General features: G+C 40.7%; 1 protein-coding gene and 1 long non-coding RNA gene across 3 annotated transcripts in view; one reads left to right on the top strand and one right to left on the bottom strand.

Moving 5' to 3' along the window:
• Positions 1 to 20645, bottom strand: part of LOC106517018 (uncharacterized) — a 157433-nt gene that overhangs the window by 123382 nt on the left and 13406 nt on the right. The window lies entirely within an intron of this gene.
• On the top strand, positions 8106 to 12196 carry LOC106517016 (zinc finger protein 503). The gene is made up of 2 exons (XM_014007695.1): positions 8106 to 8736; positions 9244 to 12196. The coding sequence occupies exons 1-2, from the start codon at positions 8479 to 8481 to the stop codon at positions 10678 to 10680; spliced, it is 1695 nt and encodes a 564-aa protein (XP_013863149.1). The 5' UTR covers positions 8106 to 8478; the 3' UTR covers positions 10681 to 12196.

Raw genomic sequence — 20645 nt, 5'->3', positions numbered from 1 at the left:
TTGTTTGATGCTTTCAGATTTCATGACTGTTTGTGCACTTCAACCAGACTGTTAGTAAGGGGGAAATGGTACAATTTCACTTTTAAAAAGCAGAAACTACTTTAACTCACCTGCACTAATTTAAACATTGTATTAGTATCATTTGAAGCTAATTTTGCTGTATTTTTAATTTTAATTTTTACTCTGCAACGTTTATTTTTGATTATGGTAACCATTTTAAAGATTAATGGAAAATGTCTCAGCTCTACTAGTTGTAGAAGAGACAGACTTTTCTGAGTAATGCCAYAACATCGCTTAAATGAACAAAATCACTGGTCCGATTAGAATTATCAAGAAATATTAGCCACAAAAAAGTCTAGAAACTTGTGCAGGACCCCCTGTCATTAAAATTCCCTTACAAAGCCCTAAGAATTTGTGTATCATTCTTTTCTTCTGTTTTTGATCTTTGGTGCATGTCAAATAATAAACAGTTCATCCACAKATTCCAGGATACCAGTCAAATCTCATTTAGTCTTTAGAGGAAAAATAACTTAAGGGACAAGAGATAAAATGGTCAACTCAAACCTAGACATAACATTCTCTGTACAAATATAAAATATGAAAATRTTTCTTTTAACAATAATGAATAGCAGGCTTTAAAATGAAATTGAGTCTTAAGAACAAATGACTAATGTCAGCAGCAGTGGTCCTTAACTATGTGAGTGAGTCATACAGCACAGTGCTGAGAGGATACCTCCCATTCAATAAAAGCTTTGCAAAAACCAAAGCTGAAATAAAACCATAATAGTAAACATATATTTAATGATGTGTTTAAGTGGTGTGGCAGTGGTTTATCCACCGTTATTTATTACACATCCATAAAATCAATTTAATGCAGCTAATTTCACATGTTAATAATGTGTAATATAACTGATCTGACAGACTCTTCAAACTGGCTACTGTAGACGTGTGTCATTTATGTCACCTAATAGCTTAATAAAAAGCGCATACGAAGCAGAGCTTATGAAAACAAGCCTTAAAAGAAGGAGGCCTGAGTGTGTTTTTGAACAGCGTTTTAAGGAGTTTGGCGWCTAAGTGTGAGACATGACTTCCTTATTTTTAACAGTGGGCACTTCAAGCACTGGCTTGATGTCAAACCTCTCTAATGGACAGCCACAAAGCTGACAGGTCGTAAATCAGAGGAAGTATAGAAAGCCATTAGTCCAGGAATACACAATAAAAAAGCGGTAATGGTCTCATAAAGCCTGCAACACCAGAGCAGACATTCTGATTCTGTCTATTAAGGGCTGCAGAGCCTCAGATGAGTGAAAATAAGGAAGCCATTTTTCTTCTCTGCATTGTTGCCTGGGGTCTTGTGTTCATGATCAATGTACAGTGAGACGCACTGCCCGGAGAACTATTTATTTAGATCATACTCCGGGTGAGTGAATATTAGATGAAAACGCTGTGATTATGAAGTGCTTCCACTACAGACACTTTATTGATTTATTCTGCGAGCTGCTCGTGAATGCTGTTTGTGTAACAGTATGTCAGAGATTATTTTAGTTTTAACTGGGTGCGTTTCAAGATATTCATTTTGCTCATTTCTGCCTCCATCGTGTACAGTGAATGCAAAAACATACATAAAAAAATCTRATTTACAAACAAAATGAACACAAAGCCCATGCAATAACAGATAACTGATGTCTACGAATTTTCACAAAAATCCACCAAGATTTCTTCATGTGAGAGATAAGAAATCCTACAGAGTGGCATTTCAACAGGCTGTCCCCGACTTACAGCAAGACTGAACTCGCCTGAAGACAATGACAAGCTCCTCTCTGTCTGATGTCACTTCCCATTTCCAGGCCGGCTGCTATCTGCTGCTGGCTTCTGCCAATAATAACTCATCAAAACAACACAACCCTTCTTGGCACAAAAATAAAGGCTGCGGTCCACGTCTGTGCCACTCAGTTGTCAATTAAGACTCCTCTTCGCACTGACACTTGTGACTTAAAAGAAACAGTCAAGAACGTGATGAATCCGAGCCGACAGATGAGGAGGCAGTACGCTGCGTTACAGAACCATAATGCACTCGAGATATGAATAACAACTGACACCACTGGCAGGTCTTATGAAGTTTGATTTCATTTTTTTTTCAGACCTCTTCTACTTTGTCTTTTCAGCTCACTTGCTCCCTCACTTTTCAATCACCGTGGCAATAGCTTGTGTTGATGGCCTGAAGACACTCATTTTCATTTAAAATGCAGACATAAATATAGATGATGATGCTGTAGGCAGCATATAGTTGTTTGCTCCATCTCAATATGTTCCAATCTAAAATACATAAAAAATAAACGAAAGAAAAGAATCCAAAAACKGACAGAGGAATAACCCTCAACCTCTGTATTTGATCACTAAGAAGACAAATGGAGCGGTAAGTGTCCAAGCCTGTTTCAACAAATACCTTGCACGCTTGTCTCCAGCCGACCACATGACGCTAATTCCTGACTGAAGTGCTCCTCCTGCGTTTCTCTAATCCTGCCTGCAAAATGTGACAAGATCATTCTTTAGGCCYGCTTTAGTCGGAATAATCTGCCCGTCAAAGACATTCATCCCGACCTGCACAGTGCTTCCAGCATCATAACATGCTACCTGTACGTTTTCACCCCGACTTAGGCTCCAGAAATTAAATCTAGACAAGTAAATGTGAAGGATCAGCATCTGTTGCTGGATGTGTGTCATTTTGATTTTATGGTTATTGCTTTTTTAACTAAATCACACTGTACAGTGTGCCATAAACTGATTGAGATCAGGCATTTGAAAAGACAAATTAACCAACATTGGTTGWAGAAATTACATAGATAAGCAACTAATTTCTTTGTGTTATGGCAACGGTGTTCCAAGTCGAAGCAATTGCTGACATTCTTCTCTATTTTTCTGACAAATAAATAAAAAAATAGTCAACACACAACACTAATGAGTAAACTGAAGCTGTGATCCACACTTTGATGTCAGCAAACATGGAAATGATTGTTCTTGTAAATGCAAAGTACAAGCGCCTGTGCATTAGCTCTGACGTGAGCCTCTTGAAGTTTCCACGAAGTTCTAACCCGGTAATATGGCAGCTGTCAGGTTGAATWGAACGAGCGGTTCCAGAGTTTAACGGGGAGGGTTAGGTGAAGTTAACTATTCTCTACAGCATGACTGCAACCCACAGCGATTCTTCACCCACCTGATGGCAAGTGGACGACAGCACGTCATCTCTACAGGCTTTATTTTCCTGCTCCTGACCAGCTTTAACTAATCGAGGAGACAAAGTGAAAAAGACCCTTCACCGCYGCGATCTTGGCTGCACCTCAAGTTTTTTAAGTCTCACCGTCACGCCGAGGCCGATTCCTCTGACTTCCGGTGAGATCCTGTAAGTTCTCCGTGTCACCTTCGAGTTTGAGCTCTTGCAAATGAAGTCAGGCTACACTCTTTGACGCAGATGGAGGCTGGGGGGGGGAAATCTTGGATGTAGTCGAAGAGAATGGGTATGACTTCTAAGTATCTGAAACGTCCTGTCTTGAGCACATAATATCTGTAATACTTCTTGACACGTTCGCCTATAACCACTCATTCTTTGCCAGCTTCTGTGGGGCCTTTTTCCCCCTCTCTGGGCGCAGAAGAAAAGCAGTCTATTTTCTTGTCATATTCTCCTGAAGGGAAGAGGGGGGTGGGGACTCTGAACTTGGAGTCTAATTTCCTGCACTTTAAAGACAGTCCACATGCAAGGTGCATTACCATGCTATCAAGGTGATGGGAGCAATTTCTAACTGTCAGTCAGTCATGAAAATATCAAAATGACTTAATGTCTAGTGCAACCTGTCAARGGCTCCTGTGAAGTGCTGGGGAGCATAATCTGAGTTTTATTCACTCAGCGCCACTTACTTGTCAGTGTAGCTCTCCGTTTCACTTTATATGGCTGGCCATAATGAGATGGAAATATATATGTATGCAGACATATATGAATGAATAGGTGAAAACGAGAAAGGTGGAAATTTACCACGTTTTCTATAGTTTCAGCCTTGRTATAAAAGTGCTGCATCTCGTATGAAACTGCAGTTCCTGCTTCACAGACAGCAGTTAGTTAAGGCTGTTAATTTCCTGATAGACGCACCGCAGTGGGTGACACGCTGGGGCTGTACTTAACCATTATTAATGTGACAGGCCTCAGTGCAAAGCAAATCAATTAAACAGGAGCAATCGCCATAGTCTGGAGAACAGCCTTTTAAGATTGTTTTCATGTGACAAGGAAGTCCTCGATCCAGGCCTCTGCAACGGGACCTGACAGGTCAAGAAAGCGACGTGGAACAATAGCACCTTCTAACCATCATCTCGCCTTTTTACCTGTCAGATCCAGTCGGCCTGTCTGGCTGCTGACACCCCGCGCCGGCTGCCACGGGGTGAATTTTCATGTCATCTCGAGGGGAATTTCTTATTCGATTTGCTTGACATATTAATGCWGCATTTATCATCCATAGCCATTTCTGAAACCTATATGTCAAGAGATTTCTGAGCCCAAGTTTTCTGACATTCTGATGGTTTAAGTTTGATTTCGAAGGAACATCCAGACTGGAGCAGGGACACGGCTTCTCATCGTGTTCGGATAAATCTCCTCCTGCGCAGCCGGCAACCTTTAACGTGTCCACAATAACATTACTTTTACGCTTTATCATGTGTTTAGCTGCTGTTACAGGAAACAAACGCTCGACACAATCTAATTTAGACCAGACTAATACATGTATTTTTCTAATCAGCCCAGTAGCAACGATCAGCCTTCAGAGCTGGAATATACAAAAACTACGTACAATTTAGTTGCTGTCACAGTGAGTTTAAGAGTTGTTTTATCTGCCTTGATGATAAATTATGGAATTCCAAATGCACATTAAAAGCATAATTTCAGCTCAGAAACAGTCTTTAAGTAGTGCACCTGCCACTTTTCAGAGTTTTACATCATAACTACTGAGAGATGACCAATCTATTTTAGTATGATTGATCTCATGCAATATTGTGATATATTGCCTGGTCTGTTAGCACTTAAACTATGTGTTGTAAATGAATGTCAGCAACTACCATACCAAATTTTAGTCTAATATCTGCAAAATTGGCTGAGTTTCAGCTGTTTTATGGAATTTAAGGTTAATCAGCTGCAGCATCTTGAATTGGATTGATGTCATCAACTATCAGCAGCCAATAATTATTTTTGACAGTTTTATTCATGAAATATTTTTGCTGACAATACAGACAAAATTTTTAGACATGGGCAAAAACCTAAGTTACACATTACAGCCTGCAGAATGAAGAAAACTTGTCAGCACATTCAAGTTAAATAAAATCTAAAATAAAATGAAAATGCCTTAAGTTTAAACAAGTCTCTTTAAAATAGAATCACCATCTTGATTGTATATGTTTAATTTTGGGTTTCTCTCTGGCCTTAGCAAATTCAATGCTCAGAAAAGCCTTTTGTAAACTACAACCTATAATTTAAGTTGATACTTTGGCCTCAATTTGGAATGCTTGACATAAAACTGCTCAATTGCCTAAAACTGCCTAAAGACATCTTTCCAATCAGAAAAAAAAAAAGTTTCCACTCCTTTTGACTTTGTCCAACAATAAATTCTGACATTCTATACCACAATTTGTAATTAAACTTAAGCTGGAAGGGAAAACAACACAMATTTCCTCAACATTGTTATAAATATTATAAAGTTTTCTTCCTGTATGACTGCCAAGAAAAACAGCATCTAAACTTGCAATTTGCATAAACGAGCCCTGCTGTGAAATACAAGCGGAGGAGTTCAAGCTTTCTGTTAAAAAGTAATGGATTACTCCTGGGGAAGGAGGAGGAGGAGGAGAAAAAAAATCTGCAGCCATTTAAGGATAAAGCCGAGAATTTGGTGTCTGCCGCTGCGAGCCATCCATCACGTCCACAATAAAGGAGTTTTTGCCTGACGGTCGAAATTTATGGTCGCCCTTCTCTGCCCTAATAACTCAAAGCGCTGTGTCAGACCCTGACAGCCGTTGCCGAAAACAGCCCCCCCTGTTATCAATCAAAAAACACTTGCATATGTTTAACTTTCGCCTGATCAGCAAGACATTTATAGGCTATTGAGTAATAAGATAAGTGGGTCTGTTTGGATGGGAAGAAATGTGGACGCTTTAATGATTAATGGCGGTGCGCAGGACAGTTTTTACGCACTCTTGGAATGAAAACAAGGATYTCTTCTGCGCAAATGTGGAGGGAATATATAGGAATTTAATTTGCAGAAAGAATTATATATATATACACTCACCGGCCACTTTATTAGGTACACCTGTCCAACTGCTCGTTAACACTTAATTTCTAATCAGCCAATCACATGGCGGCAACTCAGTGCATTTAGGTATGTAGACATGGACAAGACAATCTCCTGCAGTTCAAACCGAGCATCAGTATGGGGAAGAAAGGTGATTTGAGTGCCTTTGAACGTGGCATGGTTGTTGGTGCCAGAAGGGCTGGTCTGAGTATTTCAGAAACTGCTGATCTACTGGGATTTTCACGCACAACCATCTCTAGGGTTTACAGAGAATGGTCCGCAAAAGAAAAAAACATCCAGTGAGTGGCAGTCCTGTGGGCAGAAATGCCTTTTTGATGCCAGAGGTCAGAGGAGAATGGGCAGACTGGTTCGAGCTGATAGAAAGGCAACAGTGACTCAAATAACCACCCGTTACAACCAAGGTAGGCAGAAGAGCATCTCTGAACACACAACATGTCGAACTTTGAGGCAGATGGGCTTCAGCAGCAGAATACCACACCGGGTGCCACTCCTTTCAGCTAAGAACAGGAAACTGAGGCTACAATTTGCACAAGCTCATCGAAATTGGACAAGAGAAGATTGGAGTGTTTGGTCTGATGAGTCTCGATTTCTGCTGCGACATTCGGATGGTAGGGTCAGAATTTGGCGTCAACAACATGAAAGCATGGATCCATCCTGCCTTGTATCAACGGTTCAGGCTGGTGGTGGTGGTGTCATGGTGTGGGGAATCTTTTCTTGGCACTCTTTGGGCCCCTTGGTACCAATTGAGCATCGTTGCAACGCCACAGCCTCCCTGAGTATTGTTGCTGACCATGTCCATCCCTTAATGACCACAATGTACCCAACATCTGATGGCTACTTTCAGCAGGATAATGCGCCATGTCATAAAGGTGGAATCATCTCAGACTGGTTTCTTGAACATGACAATGAGTTCACTGTACTCAAATGGCCTCCACAGTCACCAGATCTCAATCCAATAGAGCATCTTTGGGATGTGGTGGAACGGGAGATTCGCATCATGGATGTGCAGCTGACAAATCTGCGGCAACTGTGTGATTCCATCATGTCAATATGGACCAAAATCTCTGAGGAATGCTTCCAGCACCTTGTTGAATCTATGCCACGAAGAATTGAGGCAGTTCTGAAGGCAAAAGGGGGTCTAACCCGTTACTAGCGTGGTGTACCTAATAAAGTGGCCGGTGAGTGTATATTTCATTTACGCCAAGCTTTCCATGAAATGCCTTATCGAGTTTATCTTCAATTAAATCATCTGTTTGTAAAGGAGCAGATGGCCTAAATTATGACTGACGAGTAAAGGAATGAGAAATCTTCTCTTTGCTTTTTATGGGTTCACTTGACCTCAATCTGACAGAGGAGAGGCAGGAGGGRAAAAGCCAGCAGACAGCTGACAGATAGCCTGTCATATGTCAGTATCCTGTCCTGCATGCCAGCTGCGTGATTGAAAACGGGRGAGCTGGAGAAAACGTGGACCTGGGCAACAGATTGATGCGCGTAACGTCACAAAAAAATACAATATGTTTTGTGTCAACGTTTTGTATGGCGCAACAACTTTCTCTTTTGCAAACTTTTTAAAGAAATGTTTTGTTATGAAAGGTTAATTAGTTATCTTGTAATGTGTGGTCCAGAAACCCAAAAATTACGCACAGGACGCAGGAGGAACAGCGCATGCGTTCCAGTTGCCAAATTACGCAAAAAGCGCAGATAAAAAATCTCAAAATTCAAACCCTGATTGTGGCGCAAAACTCAAACAGACGCCAGTGTGAKGAGGAAACGTCACGTTGCTTCAACGCTCCATCCTGTTGGGATCTCTATTTGATCGGGAGGATGCAGAGAGGCGGTGATCTGCCAAGTGATTGAAGACGCGCGGCTCCGGAGGAGGCGGAGTGATCCCTCCTGCCCAAGACGCACAAGTTCGCTCTCGGACCTGAAGCCGCACTGTTCGAGCGTCGCCGGGGGAGGAAGCAGCGCTGCTCTGAATCGCACGGACTCTGCTCACGCGTTCCGCGTCTGCTTTAAAGGATATTCTGTCGTTTATTTTATTCTTGGAGGAGGCTTTAACCTTCAGACCTTTTTATTTTTGGCTCTCTGTCTCCCCGTCACACATGCCTTTTTCAACCATTTGTACGAAAATTGGGTCATGATCACATCGCCCACGGTCTCTGTCCTGAGAAATAGCACGAATCCAGCGTGGGAGAGCGGCTCCTCCTCGAGGGAGAAGGGAGCAGCGAAGATCAGCCAACTATCCATCCACAACTCCGTCTCTCCCGCAGACCCTTCTCGTCAAGCCAGCCGTCTCCCCATAAAGGTTTTGAAAATGCTCACGGCTCGGGCAGGACACATTTTACACCCGGAGTACCTCCAGCCTCTACCTTCTACTCCTATCAGCCCCATTGAGGTAAATCTTTAAAAATAAAATAGTTTTTGTAAACGTGACGCACGCATGCTGATAATAACAGTCTTGATTTTTAACCATTGTGTGTGTGTGTGTGGGGGGGGGGGGTCCTAAAATCACACCAAAACTTTCAGGACATCGGTGTTTCCTATTTGTAGACATAAGTGTTGCTTTTCACCTGATTACGCGTTTGATTTGTTTTCTGTTTGTTTGCCTTATTTAAGCAGACAAATATGGTCTAATATAGAAAAAATACATATCATGATGATGATAATCTCTGATTGCAAATTTTTGACTATATTTGAAATATCGTTTTGGAAATCTCAGTGTGTAAACCTGCTACGTGAATGAGCTTATTATGCAGTTTTTCCCGACATAAGTTTTGTGCGCAGTGCGTAAAATACGCGGAACGATCACCTTTGCAAACCTCGAATACAAAATGATTGCTCATATGCATGAATACGTGTTTTATGGTTTTCACACATTTTGTTTTCTGTTATTTTCTTGCAGCTGGATGCCAAGAAGAGTCCGCTGGCCCTTCTGGCCCAAACGTGCTCACAGATCGGCAAACCGGACCCGCCGTCCTCATCCAAGCTCTCCTCCGTGGCTTCAAATGGATCTAGTGAGAAGGAGAGCAAATCTGGGCCACTGAAAATGAGCGACATTGGAGCCGAAGACAAATCCAGCTTTAAACCTTACTCCAAATCGTCAGAGAAGAAGGACTCGAGCAGCAGCCTCAGTGGAGATAAAAACAGTTTTCGAGTGCCTAGCGCCACCTGCCAGCCGTTCACTCCCAGGACAAGCAGCCCCAGCTCGTGCACCTCCATTTCTCCACTTCCTTCTGAAAGTAAGGCGATTGAMAAAGAGGACAAAAAGGAGTCTGACTGCAATAAAAGCAGCACCACAGAGAGCGGTGGGAGCCAAAAGATAAACGGAATTACCTCTGATAGTAACCAAGAAAACACATCTGGATCCAAGACTGTGACATCAGACTCCATATCTGTAACCTCATCATCCTCCTCTRTTCTCAGCTCTGGACTGGTGGCGCCCGTCTCCCCCTACAAGCCCGGCCATACAGTTTTCCCTTTGTCCTCTGCTGGTATGTCCTACCCTGGAAGTTTAGCGGGGGCTTATGCAGGTTACCCGCAGCCGTTTCTCCCACCCGGAATGACCCTTGATCCCACCAAATCCAGCAACCAGCTCCTAAGCGCGCAGTTTGCTGCTGCCAGCTCTTTGGGGTGCAGTAAAACTGGAACAAGCCCCCTGGCTGGAGCATCCCCACCGTCGTTAATGTCTGCCAGTCTGTGTAGAGACCCCTACTGCCTGAGCTACCACTGCACGAGCCATTTGTCTGGAGCGTCCACCTCTAACTGCTCACATGACTCTGCTGCTGCTGCGGCGGTTGCAGCCAACGCTCTTAAGTCTGGATACCCGCTCATGTACCCGGCGCACCCATTACACAGCATGCACACCTCAGCCCCGTCTTTTACTGGACACCCCTTGTATCCCTACGGCTTCATGTTACCCAACGACCCCCTCCCGCATGTTTGCAACTGGGTGTCTGCTAACGGACCTTGTGATAAGCGCTTTGCGTCCTCTGAGGAGCTCCTCAGCCACTTGCGGACTCACACGGCCTTCGCCGGCACAGAGAAGTTGATATCTGGGTATCCGGGGTCGACCTCTCTTGCAAACGCCGCTGCCGCCGCTGCTATGGCTTGTCACATGCATATTCCTCCTAACGGCAGCCCGGGCAGCCCCAGCACGCTGGCCCTCAGGGGCCCTCATCACCCCCTCGGACTCAGCAGCCGTTATCACCCGTATTCAAAGAGTCCCCTGCCAACCCCCGGGGCTCCAGTGCCGGTGCCTGCAGCCACTGGGCCATATTACTCCCCGTACGCATTGTATGGACAAAGACTGACAACAGCCTCGGCCTTAGGATACCAGTAGTAACAAAGAATTATACGTTTATAAAGGAGATTTAGGCCTAATGAGTTTTATATTGTATTTCATGCAGGGACTGGATCCATGTCAGGATCAGTGTATTTATTGGCGATAGCTTCAAGCGTGACTAAAATAAAAAAACAATATTATAATATAAATTTGACATGCCTCAATGTGCATTATTTTACACAGGAAATATCTTTTGCATTCCAAAGTTTCAGTTTGAGCAAAAGTAAATGGGACTCGATAATAGATTTTATTTTGTATTTCAAATAAAAGGTGGACTCCAAAGCAAATATTATCGTAGCTTCGCTGCACCCAGACGGATTGGGAGTTTTGACAGCATGATGAAAGTGAAATAAAAAAAATAATCAAAGAAACTTTTTTAGGGATGGAATTGATTTATTGTGTAGAAAGCAAAGTAGTGCATGGAGCCTCTTTTTCATCTGATATTTTCAGAGCACCACAGCTCTGAAACTGTGTACATTTGTCTATTTTTGCTCCATTTGAGACAGGATTTTATTTTTAAAACGCAGAATAAACTCATTTGGATCAAGTCAGCATTAAGATATAAATATATCATTACTCTTATGAATGATACTTTGCACCGGGGTTATGAAAAGCATGGCAAATATTTAAAATCAAAATAATCCCGGAAAATGTTCCTCTTATTTGCAGAACTGTATCGTTTTATGAGGTGGTGTCACATGAGTGTGACTACGAGCTTTGAAATGGGCCTACAGATGCATGTTTTTATATCAAACACATAAAATAGAATCAAATAAGCATGCACAAATGGTTTTTTTATGATTAAAAAAGAAGCTAAAGCCACTTACAAACCTTGCTGCATTAGAACTCAAATCTTCTCAAAACTGCAGATTATTAATTCATTTAAGACAATAAAAGATGTGAGTGAGAAGCTGTCAAAACAAAAATTTACTGTGGCACAGATGTGGGACRCTTTCAGAGCTTTTGTGATCACTCTAATGAGGCTATGAAGCACGAACAAAAAGAGGGTTTTAAGTATTTAATCAATCTGTTCAAACAAATCAGCTAAATTAAGCCAACAGTGTCATTATCCATCCTCTGTAAATCAGGCCGCTCTCCAGCAGTAAAATCAGTACGGTCAGATGTCGTCTACATCAAATCCACCCATCCGTCATGTAGATGAGGCCTAAACATAGCTCTGTGATAGATGGTAATAAAGCCGTTGCCCCACAATTCAGCATCGCAGCCAGTCAGCCATGAAGCCAGAGTGGGTCGTCTGCAATGCATTTCTCTTCACTTCCAAACATTAATATAATGTGAACAAACGAAGATCTAAAAAGTCATTTCTCAAAGCCTGACTGATGTGTGACAGAAAGATTTATGCATCTTCTCATGCAAGAGCAAATAGACCAGTTCAGTTATGGAGGATATTTAATTTGAATGTATTTGATGAGAAATTATTTTGATTTTTAGGATGAACATGTAGAACTACAGCTGTGTTTCTGTGCTTTTATAATAAATGTTCTGACAGTGAGTTTTTTTATTTAGCTATCTGAGCATGTGCAATGTTGTTTTAACTCATCTTTTAATGCTATTGACTAGTCAGGTTTTATAATCTTTTTGATTTCTTTATGCMCATTTTACTAAAGTCTAAACAAACAGGAGAAAAAACATCACCACAAGAACAAAGTCAGAAATTTAAACAAGCCATTGCAAACTTTTACTGAAATTCAAGTGATTCTGAGTTACAAAAAGTGAAAATACAAAAAATTCTACACCAAAATGATTCGGTTTATAACATTTTAATTCCATCCCAAATTTAGGAAAAGCAGAAAATGTTTTATGTTTATTAATCCAAAACATTTGTATACACTTAATATTCACTACAGCCTATTTATGACATGTTCAAATACAATTTATAAATATAAAATTATATGTTAGACATTTTAGAAGGCTTTTGGCTAGGTCACATTTAGGCTTCATATTAATTATACAGAGTGCCTTTACATTTAATATTTTTAATGTCTCTAAAGGAATTTTGATAAATAAGTTATTCCAACAAATGGATAGAATAATAAGTTTAGTGTTGATAATACACTTCTTMGGAGCAAAATTCAAGTTTGTTTTAACACAAATTAATCACATATTTTTACTAGTATAGAGGTTTTGTAATAATCAGCTGGCTTTAACTAGTAGTACAAGTATAAAGTAAAAACTAACCTTAACATTAGGCACCAGCAGTAATACTAGAATTATATTTGAGCAAAGAAGAAACTACATTTTTCTATAGAAAGCCTTTAAATCTGCTTTTTGCATGYACAGTATAAAGAATAGCGCCAATTTCAAACAGTTTGGTCTAAATTGAATAYTTTATCCCTATATTGTTTAAACTATAGCTTATTTATAGCTTGTTTAAACTAGCTTTAAACTAATTTAAAAAAAGAAAAAGTTTACTAGGACCAAATGCAAGGAGAAACTCAGCTTCGCACCTGAGGGTGTGTTTAAAAACGGTCACTTCAGCTCAGCTGGCTGCCATGTGTTGCTCAGTTTGTGGCTCTTTACGGTTGAAGGCTGCAGACATCATCGCTACGCTAAACTGATGTTCCTYCTCAAAAACGCCCACGGTCAGGGATGAAAACGGCGTTTTCTCTATACAGGAAATATCAACCAGCTTTCAAACACGTGTCACAAACGTTGCAGTCCCAAAATGAATTTAACACCCTTTTGTCAGCAATATTAATGGTGTAATCAAGGGATTTCCCAAAGTTACACAAACATTGGCTGCGTTGAGTAAACTTTCCTCTGTGCATACTTTCTCTGGAAAAGCGAGCAAATCTCTGTTTATAGGCACACAAGGGATAAAAAAAAAATTATGACCTTTTGTATGTTCAGTCAGCTGAAAAGTGTGTCGTCCATCATCCAGAGAAACATGCTGGTTTATTTTTGCAAGAGAAAGGCTTTGGCTTCTCAAAACAAGCCCCAAATTTATCATCAGCCCATCATTTCCTCTGTTTGACAAGCGAGCAAACGTTAGGAATTCAAAGCTGAAGCTGGGTTTTACAGAGCCGCTGACCTTTGTTGTTTGTCTTCTTCGGTTAATCCTACATCGGAAAACAGAGGAAATYATCTTGGTGTGCCGAGATTATCCTAGAGTGGGAATCTTTGTCAGTTATAAGCCAGCCAATGGGAGGCAGAGGAGAGGGGAATTTTCTTTTGAAGAGCGCTTGTCAACACACAAAGCTATGGAAAGAGCAACAGTGAGTTAAACAGTGGGCCCTTGTCTTTCAGCGCTCAACATGCCCTATAATTTAAACACCACTGACAGGGGCCATTTTGAAGCCTGTCATAGGCGGCAAACTTTTTGTCTCCAAACGTCTTGCTTGCAGTGAGTCGACTTCTGCTGTGGTTCGGGTGATTAATGACTTATGGCCTTATTGTGTGGAGGTGGCTAATTAACTACAGGCTGACTGAAGAGACATGCTACGAAAACCCGCCTCTGATAACCCCAACTTTTTTTTCTCTCCCTCCCTTTCCTCCTCCTTGGCATGTGGAAGCTCTTACTGACAAATTTGCAAGAAGCAGACCAACGTTGAGGAAGATGAATGGCCTCGGCGAACAGTAAACAGCCTTTAATTTAAGCGTGTTTAAATGTATGACACGCTGGCATTGTGCTGCACTCGCTGTTCGTGCTCTCCGGCTGGGAAACGCAGCCAAAGTCCACACCCCCCACCACTCGCTGTTGGGTTAAATTTAGGCTTGGCATATTCATGAAGGGAGTTTCTGGGTGCTCCGCCTGGCAAACATGTGTTCAAAGCCTCCTTGGGTTTTCGGTGGTCTCTTCACACTGACATTCTAAGACAAAGACAATCAGTTTCTTTAGCAAACTTGTCTTGAATGCATTGAACTAAATAAGTCATTAAGACAGTTGTTTCATGAAGGCAGCAGAAATTATTTGTTTAGGTGCAACGTTAGAAAATCAGGGTCTAATATTCCTTTAAGAAATATATAATACCTATTGCCTTTCAGAACAGCCATTTTAATCTTAGAAATCTTATGCGATATTGTGAAATCTTATGCAATCTGTTAGCACTTAAGCTAGGTTAATAGTTGAGACTTTGAAGACGGAGTGAAGGTGCGTGCGTCAACAGTGGTGCAATCATGCCATCCCTGCAGGTTGGCCCCACTCCGTGTTGCGGCGCCTTCATGCTCTGTTCAAACTGTTTATTCCGCCAAGCGTCTGTTGTCCYTTTTTAGAATATTTCACAAATTATAAAGTGTACTGCCACATGTCCTTTCAAAGATTACCGTACCAGCCTAAACATCTAGTATAAATGTCTACATCGCTTGCGAGGGTGCACGTGCCGTCAGCTGAGCCCTGCGCCACACTCAAAAGCACAACTWTTACTGAGCCTTTACAGAACATGTTGTGGATGAGTGTCAGATACTACCACGCCAGATTTTTTCTCAATATTATCTTCAGTGTTAAGTTTGARTAGCTGTGGCTGCCAATAAGTTGACTACACATTGAATCAGTTGTAAATGTATGTTCAATGATTATTTACTGAGAGATTTATTTWAAAAATGCTTACTTCCAAYAGTTAATGATAAAGTTTTAAGTAATGTGCATTCTTTTGGCACTCAGCTACTACAACACAAACTTTTAGCTCAATATCTGTAAATTTGACTGAGGTTTACACAGTTTTGACAGTTTTGTATTTACTAAGTTAGCTGTGACGGTCATCTTGGATCGGGTTGACTGATGTTTCATCAGCTGTAAATGTAAATCCAAGCATTATGTTCTGAGAGTTTCATTWAAATCTGTTCATTGGTTTATGAGATTTGTTTTGCTAACAGAGACTTAAAACACGTACAAGCAAATACAATATCACCCATGTTTCTGCAGCAGGCAGTGATAGCAAGTGCTTCGCTATTTGCTCAATTTTGTGGTCCTAACCCTAACTATTTTTTTGGAACTACAATTATTACTTAGTTATTTAAGTTAAAACACAAACTTTTTTTGTACATTTCCAAAACTGCATATGGAATAAAAGGTAACTTGATTGGCTACACAGCTGTGGCATCAGAATGAAGCTCAGAGCTGATTGGTCAATTCTAGTCAATCARTCACGTGTACCACGACTAGGTGGGACACATACATTTTGGGCTCTGGAGAACTTATAGATGAACCCAGTTGGTCAAAAGAGGTGTCAATCGAAAGAAGACAGCCAACTGAATTATTTGAAAAGCCTATTGTGCAAATTCAAAGTCCCTGGTAGGCTATCAAGAGGGAAKAAGTAAACACAAAATGAGAATGAACTGTGGGCAGTATGTTGATGATTAAGAGGTTAATTAAGTTACTGTATTGTTTGCAGCTAATCTTTTTTTGTGAAACATATGGTCCATGTTCAGAATTACAGTTTTAGTACGAAAAGTATTGCTTGGACATACAAGAGGAAATTAGCTGTGGACACAAGTTGGACAGGGGATTTTTTTTCCCCTCTTAGTGAAAAAAATATTTATCACAATGGCAGAAAACGGAGAGCAGAAATTTCCTTGCATATGAAAAATGCCAAGTGGACCCAAAGTGGTGCAAAATGCATCGTGCCAGCTGGCAGACCATTACAGGTGATGGACATTTCACTTACCTAAGTCAAATATAACAGACTGCTGTTCATTAATATACAGAAAAGGGCCTGCAGAATCRAGACTGCCATCTGGTAAAATCGACAGAGTAATCTACAGCTCGTAATTATAGCTGAGGAGCAGAGTTTCTCTTTAATCTTTTCCAGCTTTCACCAAAAAAAAGGGGAAAAAATCCATCTGCACCATGTAGCACATCATCTTTCTTCAAGATAAATGGGTTGTTTTTGTATGATCCAAAATTAGATCAGCAGAAAACAATCAATCTTGTAAAGGGTCTGGGAAAGGTATTAAGATTTGGATTCTGTTTTTTCTTCCTTTTGTCTTCAGCACTTCAGCAGCCATCAACATTCCTCTCATGATGCTCTCTGCCATCACTCCACATACTCCGGGCTAATGATGAATATGACAGTGTGCCTTAATATAGTGATCAGCTGAAGCTTTTTATTACCCCTGTGGCCCTCCACAACAGATGGTGACCTGTAAGAGTCTGTGACACCAAAACCCCMAAAAATAAATCCACATAAAGGGGAAAAAGAAAGACAAAATACTTTGTGTCATCCTGTCTGGAAATTAGAAAGATGATACAACTGTCAGGTGCCAGCCTCCTGTGGCAGTCCCTCCCACCCCACTTCCCATTACAGGAGCAGTGATGCTTTCACTGCACGACAAAAGGGAAATGGCTGCATGTTTTTTTATAGGAGACCTGTCTGTCAGCTGGCTCTAAAGTCATAACAAATCACCAGCACTCAGCTGAGGCTGAACATTCAGGGCGTCAGGAGGAAGACGGATGACCTGAGGCTTTTGAAGTGCTCTGGCAGTTCAGATGGGCTCAGCAGCGCTGACAGAGAAATATACACAACAGAGCAACCAATAATGAGAACATTAAACATTCCAGCCACCTGACAGGCTGACAAAAACAGCCTGGCCTCATATCAATCATCCATCGAGTCATAACCTTGACAATTAGTCCTCTTTGATTCTGCCCGTTACCTCTGGGCCTGCACTGCAGTGTGACTTACAAAGGAGGGAACCTCAATGCTTTAATTTAATATCCTAATTCTGATTGATAAAGACGTAGAAACCACAATATATCAGTTCAGGAAAATATGGATTCACTGGTTATTAGCTTGTCTGTGTAGTCAGAATCAAATGTTTCTCCAAACTGAGGTTGTTGAAAAAGCTATCTATAACAAGTAAGATWGTATCTTTTCACTGTTCCTCGCTTAAACATCCAAACATTCCCTTTAGTATATGACAAACGAGCCACATGTAATGACATTTCTCTTTTGCTTTCACATCTGTAAAAGGCAAAGCATGCGACAGACGAATTGATGGCAGAACCTCAAAACTTCTGTACAGCCTTCTCATTTAGTGAAATGGAAAAAGCCGAGCCGTTGCCTGTTTACAGAATCTACCTGAGACGGGGCTGCAGAGCCCCGAGCCCCAAGGATGATAAATGACTTTGCTAACCTTGCGGGACTGCAGACCCAAATGAGGATGGAACTAATTGCCGTGCGAAAACACTTTGGCATGAATGGAAAGAAAATGCAGGCATACCACTGCCAAAAGAGAGGGAAAAAAGAAAGAAAAAAGGGCCCAGTTGCTGCTCTGAACTCCAAGCTGGCTTTTGCTTGCAACAGTTCACTTGGTGTCCATAAATCATGGACTGCTTACAGCTGAAACTGCCCTTAGTCATCAGCATGCAATAGACTGAATGACAGATTCCATCCTGACTACATTAGTCCCAGATTCAAACAAGGTTGTACTTTAAAAAAAAAGAAAGAAATCTACAATCTTGAGCTCACAGGAAATGAAAAACAGCTGGTTAAGAATTGCTGTGTATAAATTAAGGGTGATATTGTGAAAGAAAGACATAAGAGTCTAAAACCTGGAGTGTGTGTGTATGGCGGGGGGGGGGGGGGGTATCATGCACACCGTCGAAGAAAATGACAGGGGTCAATTTGAGGTATTCTGGGCTTTTGATTTCCTCCAAGTGTTGCTTCAGATACAGCTTTATCCCGAGGCTGTGATCTGCAGCACATTAGTCATTTTCAGCTGACAGCAACACTGAGCCATGATTTCAGTCTGTGTTCCACCCACACGAGTAAATATATGAGCGTATAGCCTAGAAACACTCTTAAGCTTACAACTTCCCAACKTTAATTTGGATTTTGACACGCAGAGATCCAAAATATTCTACGTTTGAAGGAATGCACACCACCTATTGCCTTTCACGCCAGAGTTTGAACAAAGAAAGAAAAAAAAATCACATAATCATTGTCTTCAGTGACGAGCAATAAAGACAGAGACTGAGATGAGCAACAATGGCTTAAATGCACAAACTCCAAAAATGCAACTTCACTRGTATGTCCAGCATGTTTTCTTCAGKTTGTGTCAAACTTAAAAAGATTTCATTAACTGTATTCGACTATTTTGTTCAGTGAATAGTAAACTGCTGGGTCTCATGAGAATTATGTTTTTCYATTTTTCTTTAAACAGAAGAATACTGTCCAAACCTCCACATTTCTGTCTCATTAACAAAAACTCAAGGACAAAAGTGTAGAATTACATAAAATACAGTATTTTTAAACTTTAACTTGGTTCTTTCTGCATTTTTATGGTGATGTTCGCCTGCTGCTGATAATGCAAGGTTAAAAGGAAATATTTCTTCAGCTATCAATKATTAATTCTGAGTTTCGCGATACGGCAAATGTTTCTTTTCACCACCTGCAGCTTTGTGCAGCTTTAACTTGTGAAGRCAATCCACATGAACCGAAAAACTTGTTTAAAACCTAACAGATTTACCTAAATGTGAAGAATTGTATTAAGCTGGCAGGATTTTTGTTTGTGAAAACTTAGTGTCTTCCTGGATGGAAGGTCTTTCCTGAACTACAACTGAAGTAAAATAATTATCTTTCACTTTAATGTAAGTGTGGATGTGTACAAATTAATAATTGTTTAAAGCTTTATGTWAGCTGGATAACAACGCATTTATTTTCCTCATGAAAAAGTCTCTAACTCCAGTGTCAAAAAGGCAATCAGCATATATCGTAACATTTATTAATAATAATTAATAATGTGCATTGTAATTACTTTGATCAAACTATACCTCCCTGGGGATTACTTCAAGAAGAATCGAATTAATGTAATTAATAAAGTGTAAACTTTACAGCTCCAAACATTCGCTGGTAAATACAGTCCACCAGCATAATTAGCTCTGTAAATGGTTCCATTTGTAATCTGTACCATAAAGGCCATGAAGCACATCACGTTCAGATGGTTAAAGTAAACATCAAAGATGCACAACAAAGAACTTCATGTGGGCATGAAAGGCTGCTCTGCAGGAACGAATGGCTTCAATATTATGAAGAGCAATTTATAGCAGTGTGAGCCTTGGTTTTTAATAACATTGTATACTGCATACAGAAAATGCTTCCCAGGAGGCTTTACTTAACAAATTGTGCAGTTGTTGTTGTTGTTTTTTGCCAGTATTAAAAAAATAAAATAAAAAGTTGTGGATACTACTCAGTCTTACCTTACTTACCAATCTTTAAAGTACACAGCAACATGTTTGTTTCCTTTAAAACTGGCTAAACCAGTGAGAAGCATGAAGGCTCCTGTGATACTAATCAAGGTCAAATATTTGGTTTGAAACATGACGATAACACAAATAAAAAAATAGTCTGGAGACTTATTGGAAAGAGGGATGACTGGGTTGAACCTGTTGCCTCCATGAGCCAATCACAGATAAGTCGAGAATAAGCCAAACTATGCCTTTTAATACCACAAAACTATTTGTTTGTAATAAATTGGGTTGCTATCCATCATCKGCTTTTTATGTTGTACAGCTAAAAACAACTGTTCTGTTCTCCCAGTAAATAGATGAAGAAGTGAGGGCAGATGTTATGGGGTCTGCAGGGGATCAAGGGTCTGTAAAGCAAACTATTTATTTATTGCACTGGATCAAAAGAATAACTTGGGTTGTCTTCATTTTTAATAAATCATGCAGTGCATACAGGTAGAATCACATTCAACCTTACTGTTTCTGAAAATGTGTTGCCAAGTACAGAAAAATAAAAACAGTCAAACTTTCTCTCTGGAAGCTCTAAAACACTGGAATCTTTTATTTGTGTTTGCTTTGCAGTCATTCCCGGAGATCAAAGACTGCGCTTTGGGCCTCGATGTCAGCGCATGACATCAATGACATCTCCCATTCACACCACATCTTCTCCTCACATCTCACATGCACTCGGTCGTCACATCCCACAACAAAGAGAGACGCCCCGAGTTATCATCCATCAAACCCAGCCTTTTATGGCCCATCAAAAGACTATGAAGTT

This window comes from Austrofundulus limnaeus, unplaced genomic scaffold (assembly GCF_001266775.1).
Source record: "Austrofundulus limnaeus strain Quisiro unplaced genomic scaffold, Austrofundulus_limnaeus-1.0 Scaffold43, whole genome shotgun sequence".
Classification (NCBI taxonomy): domain Eukaryota; kingdom Metazoa; phylum Chordata; class Actinopteri; order Cyprinodontiformes; family Rivulidae; genus Austrofundulus; species Austrofundulus limnaeus.
This window is presented reverse-complemented; position numbering and strand designations above follow the sequence as displayed.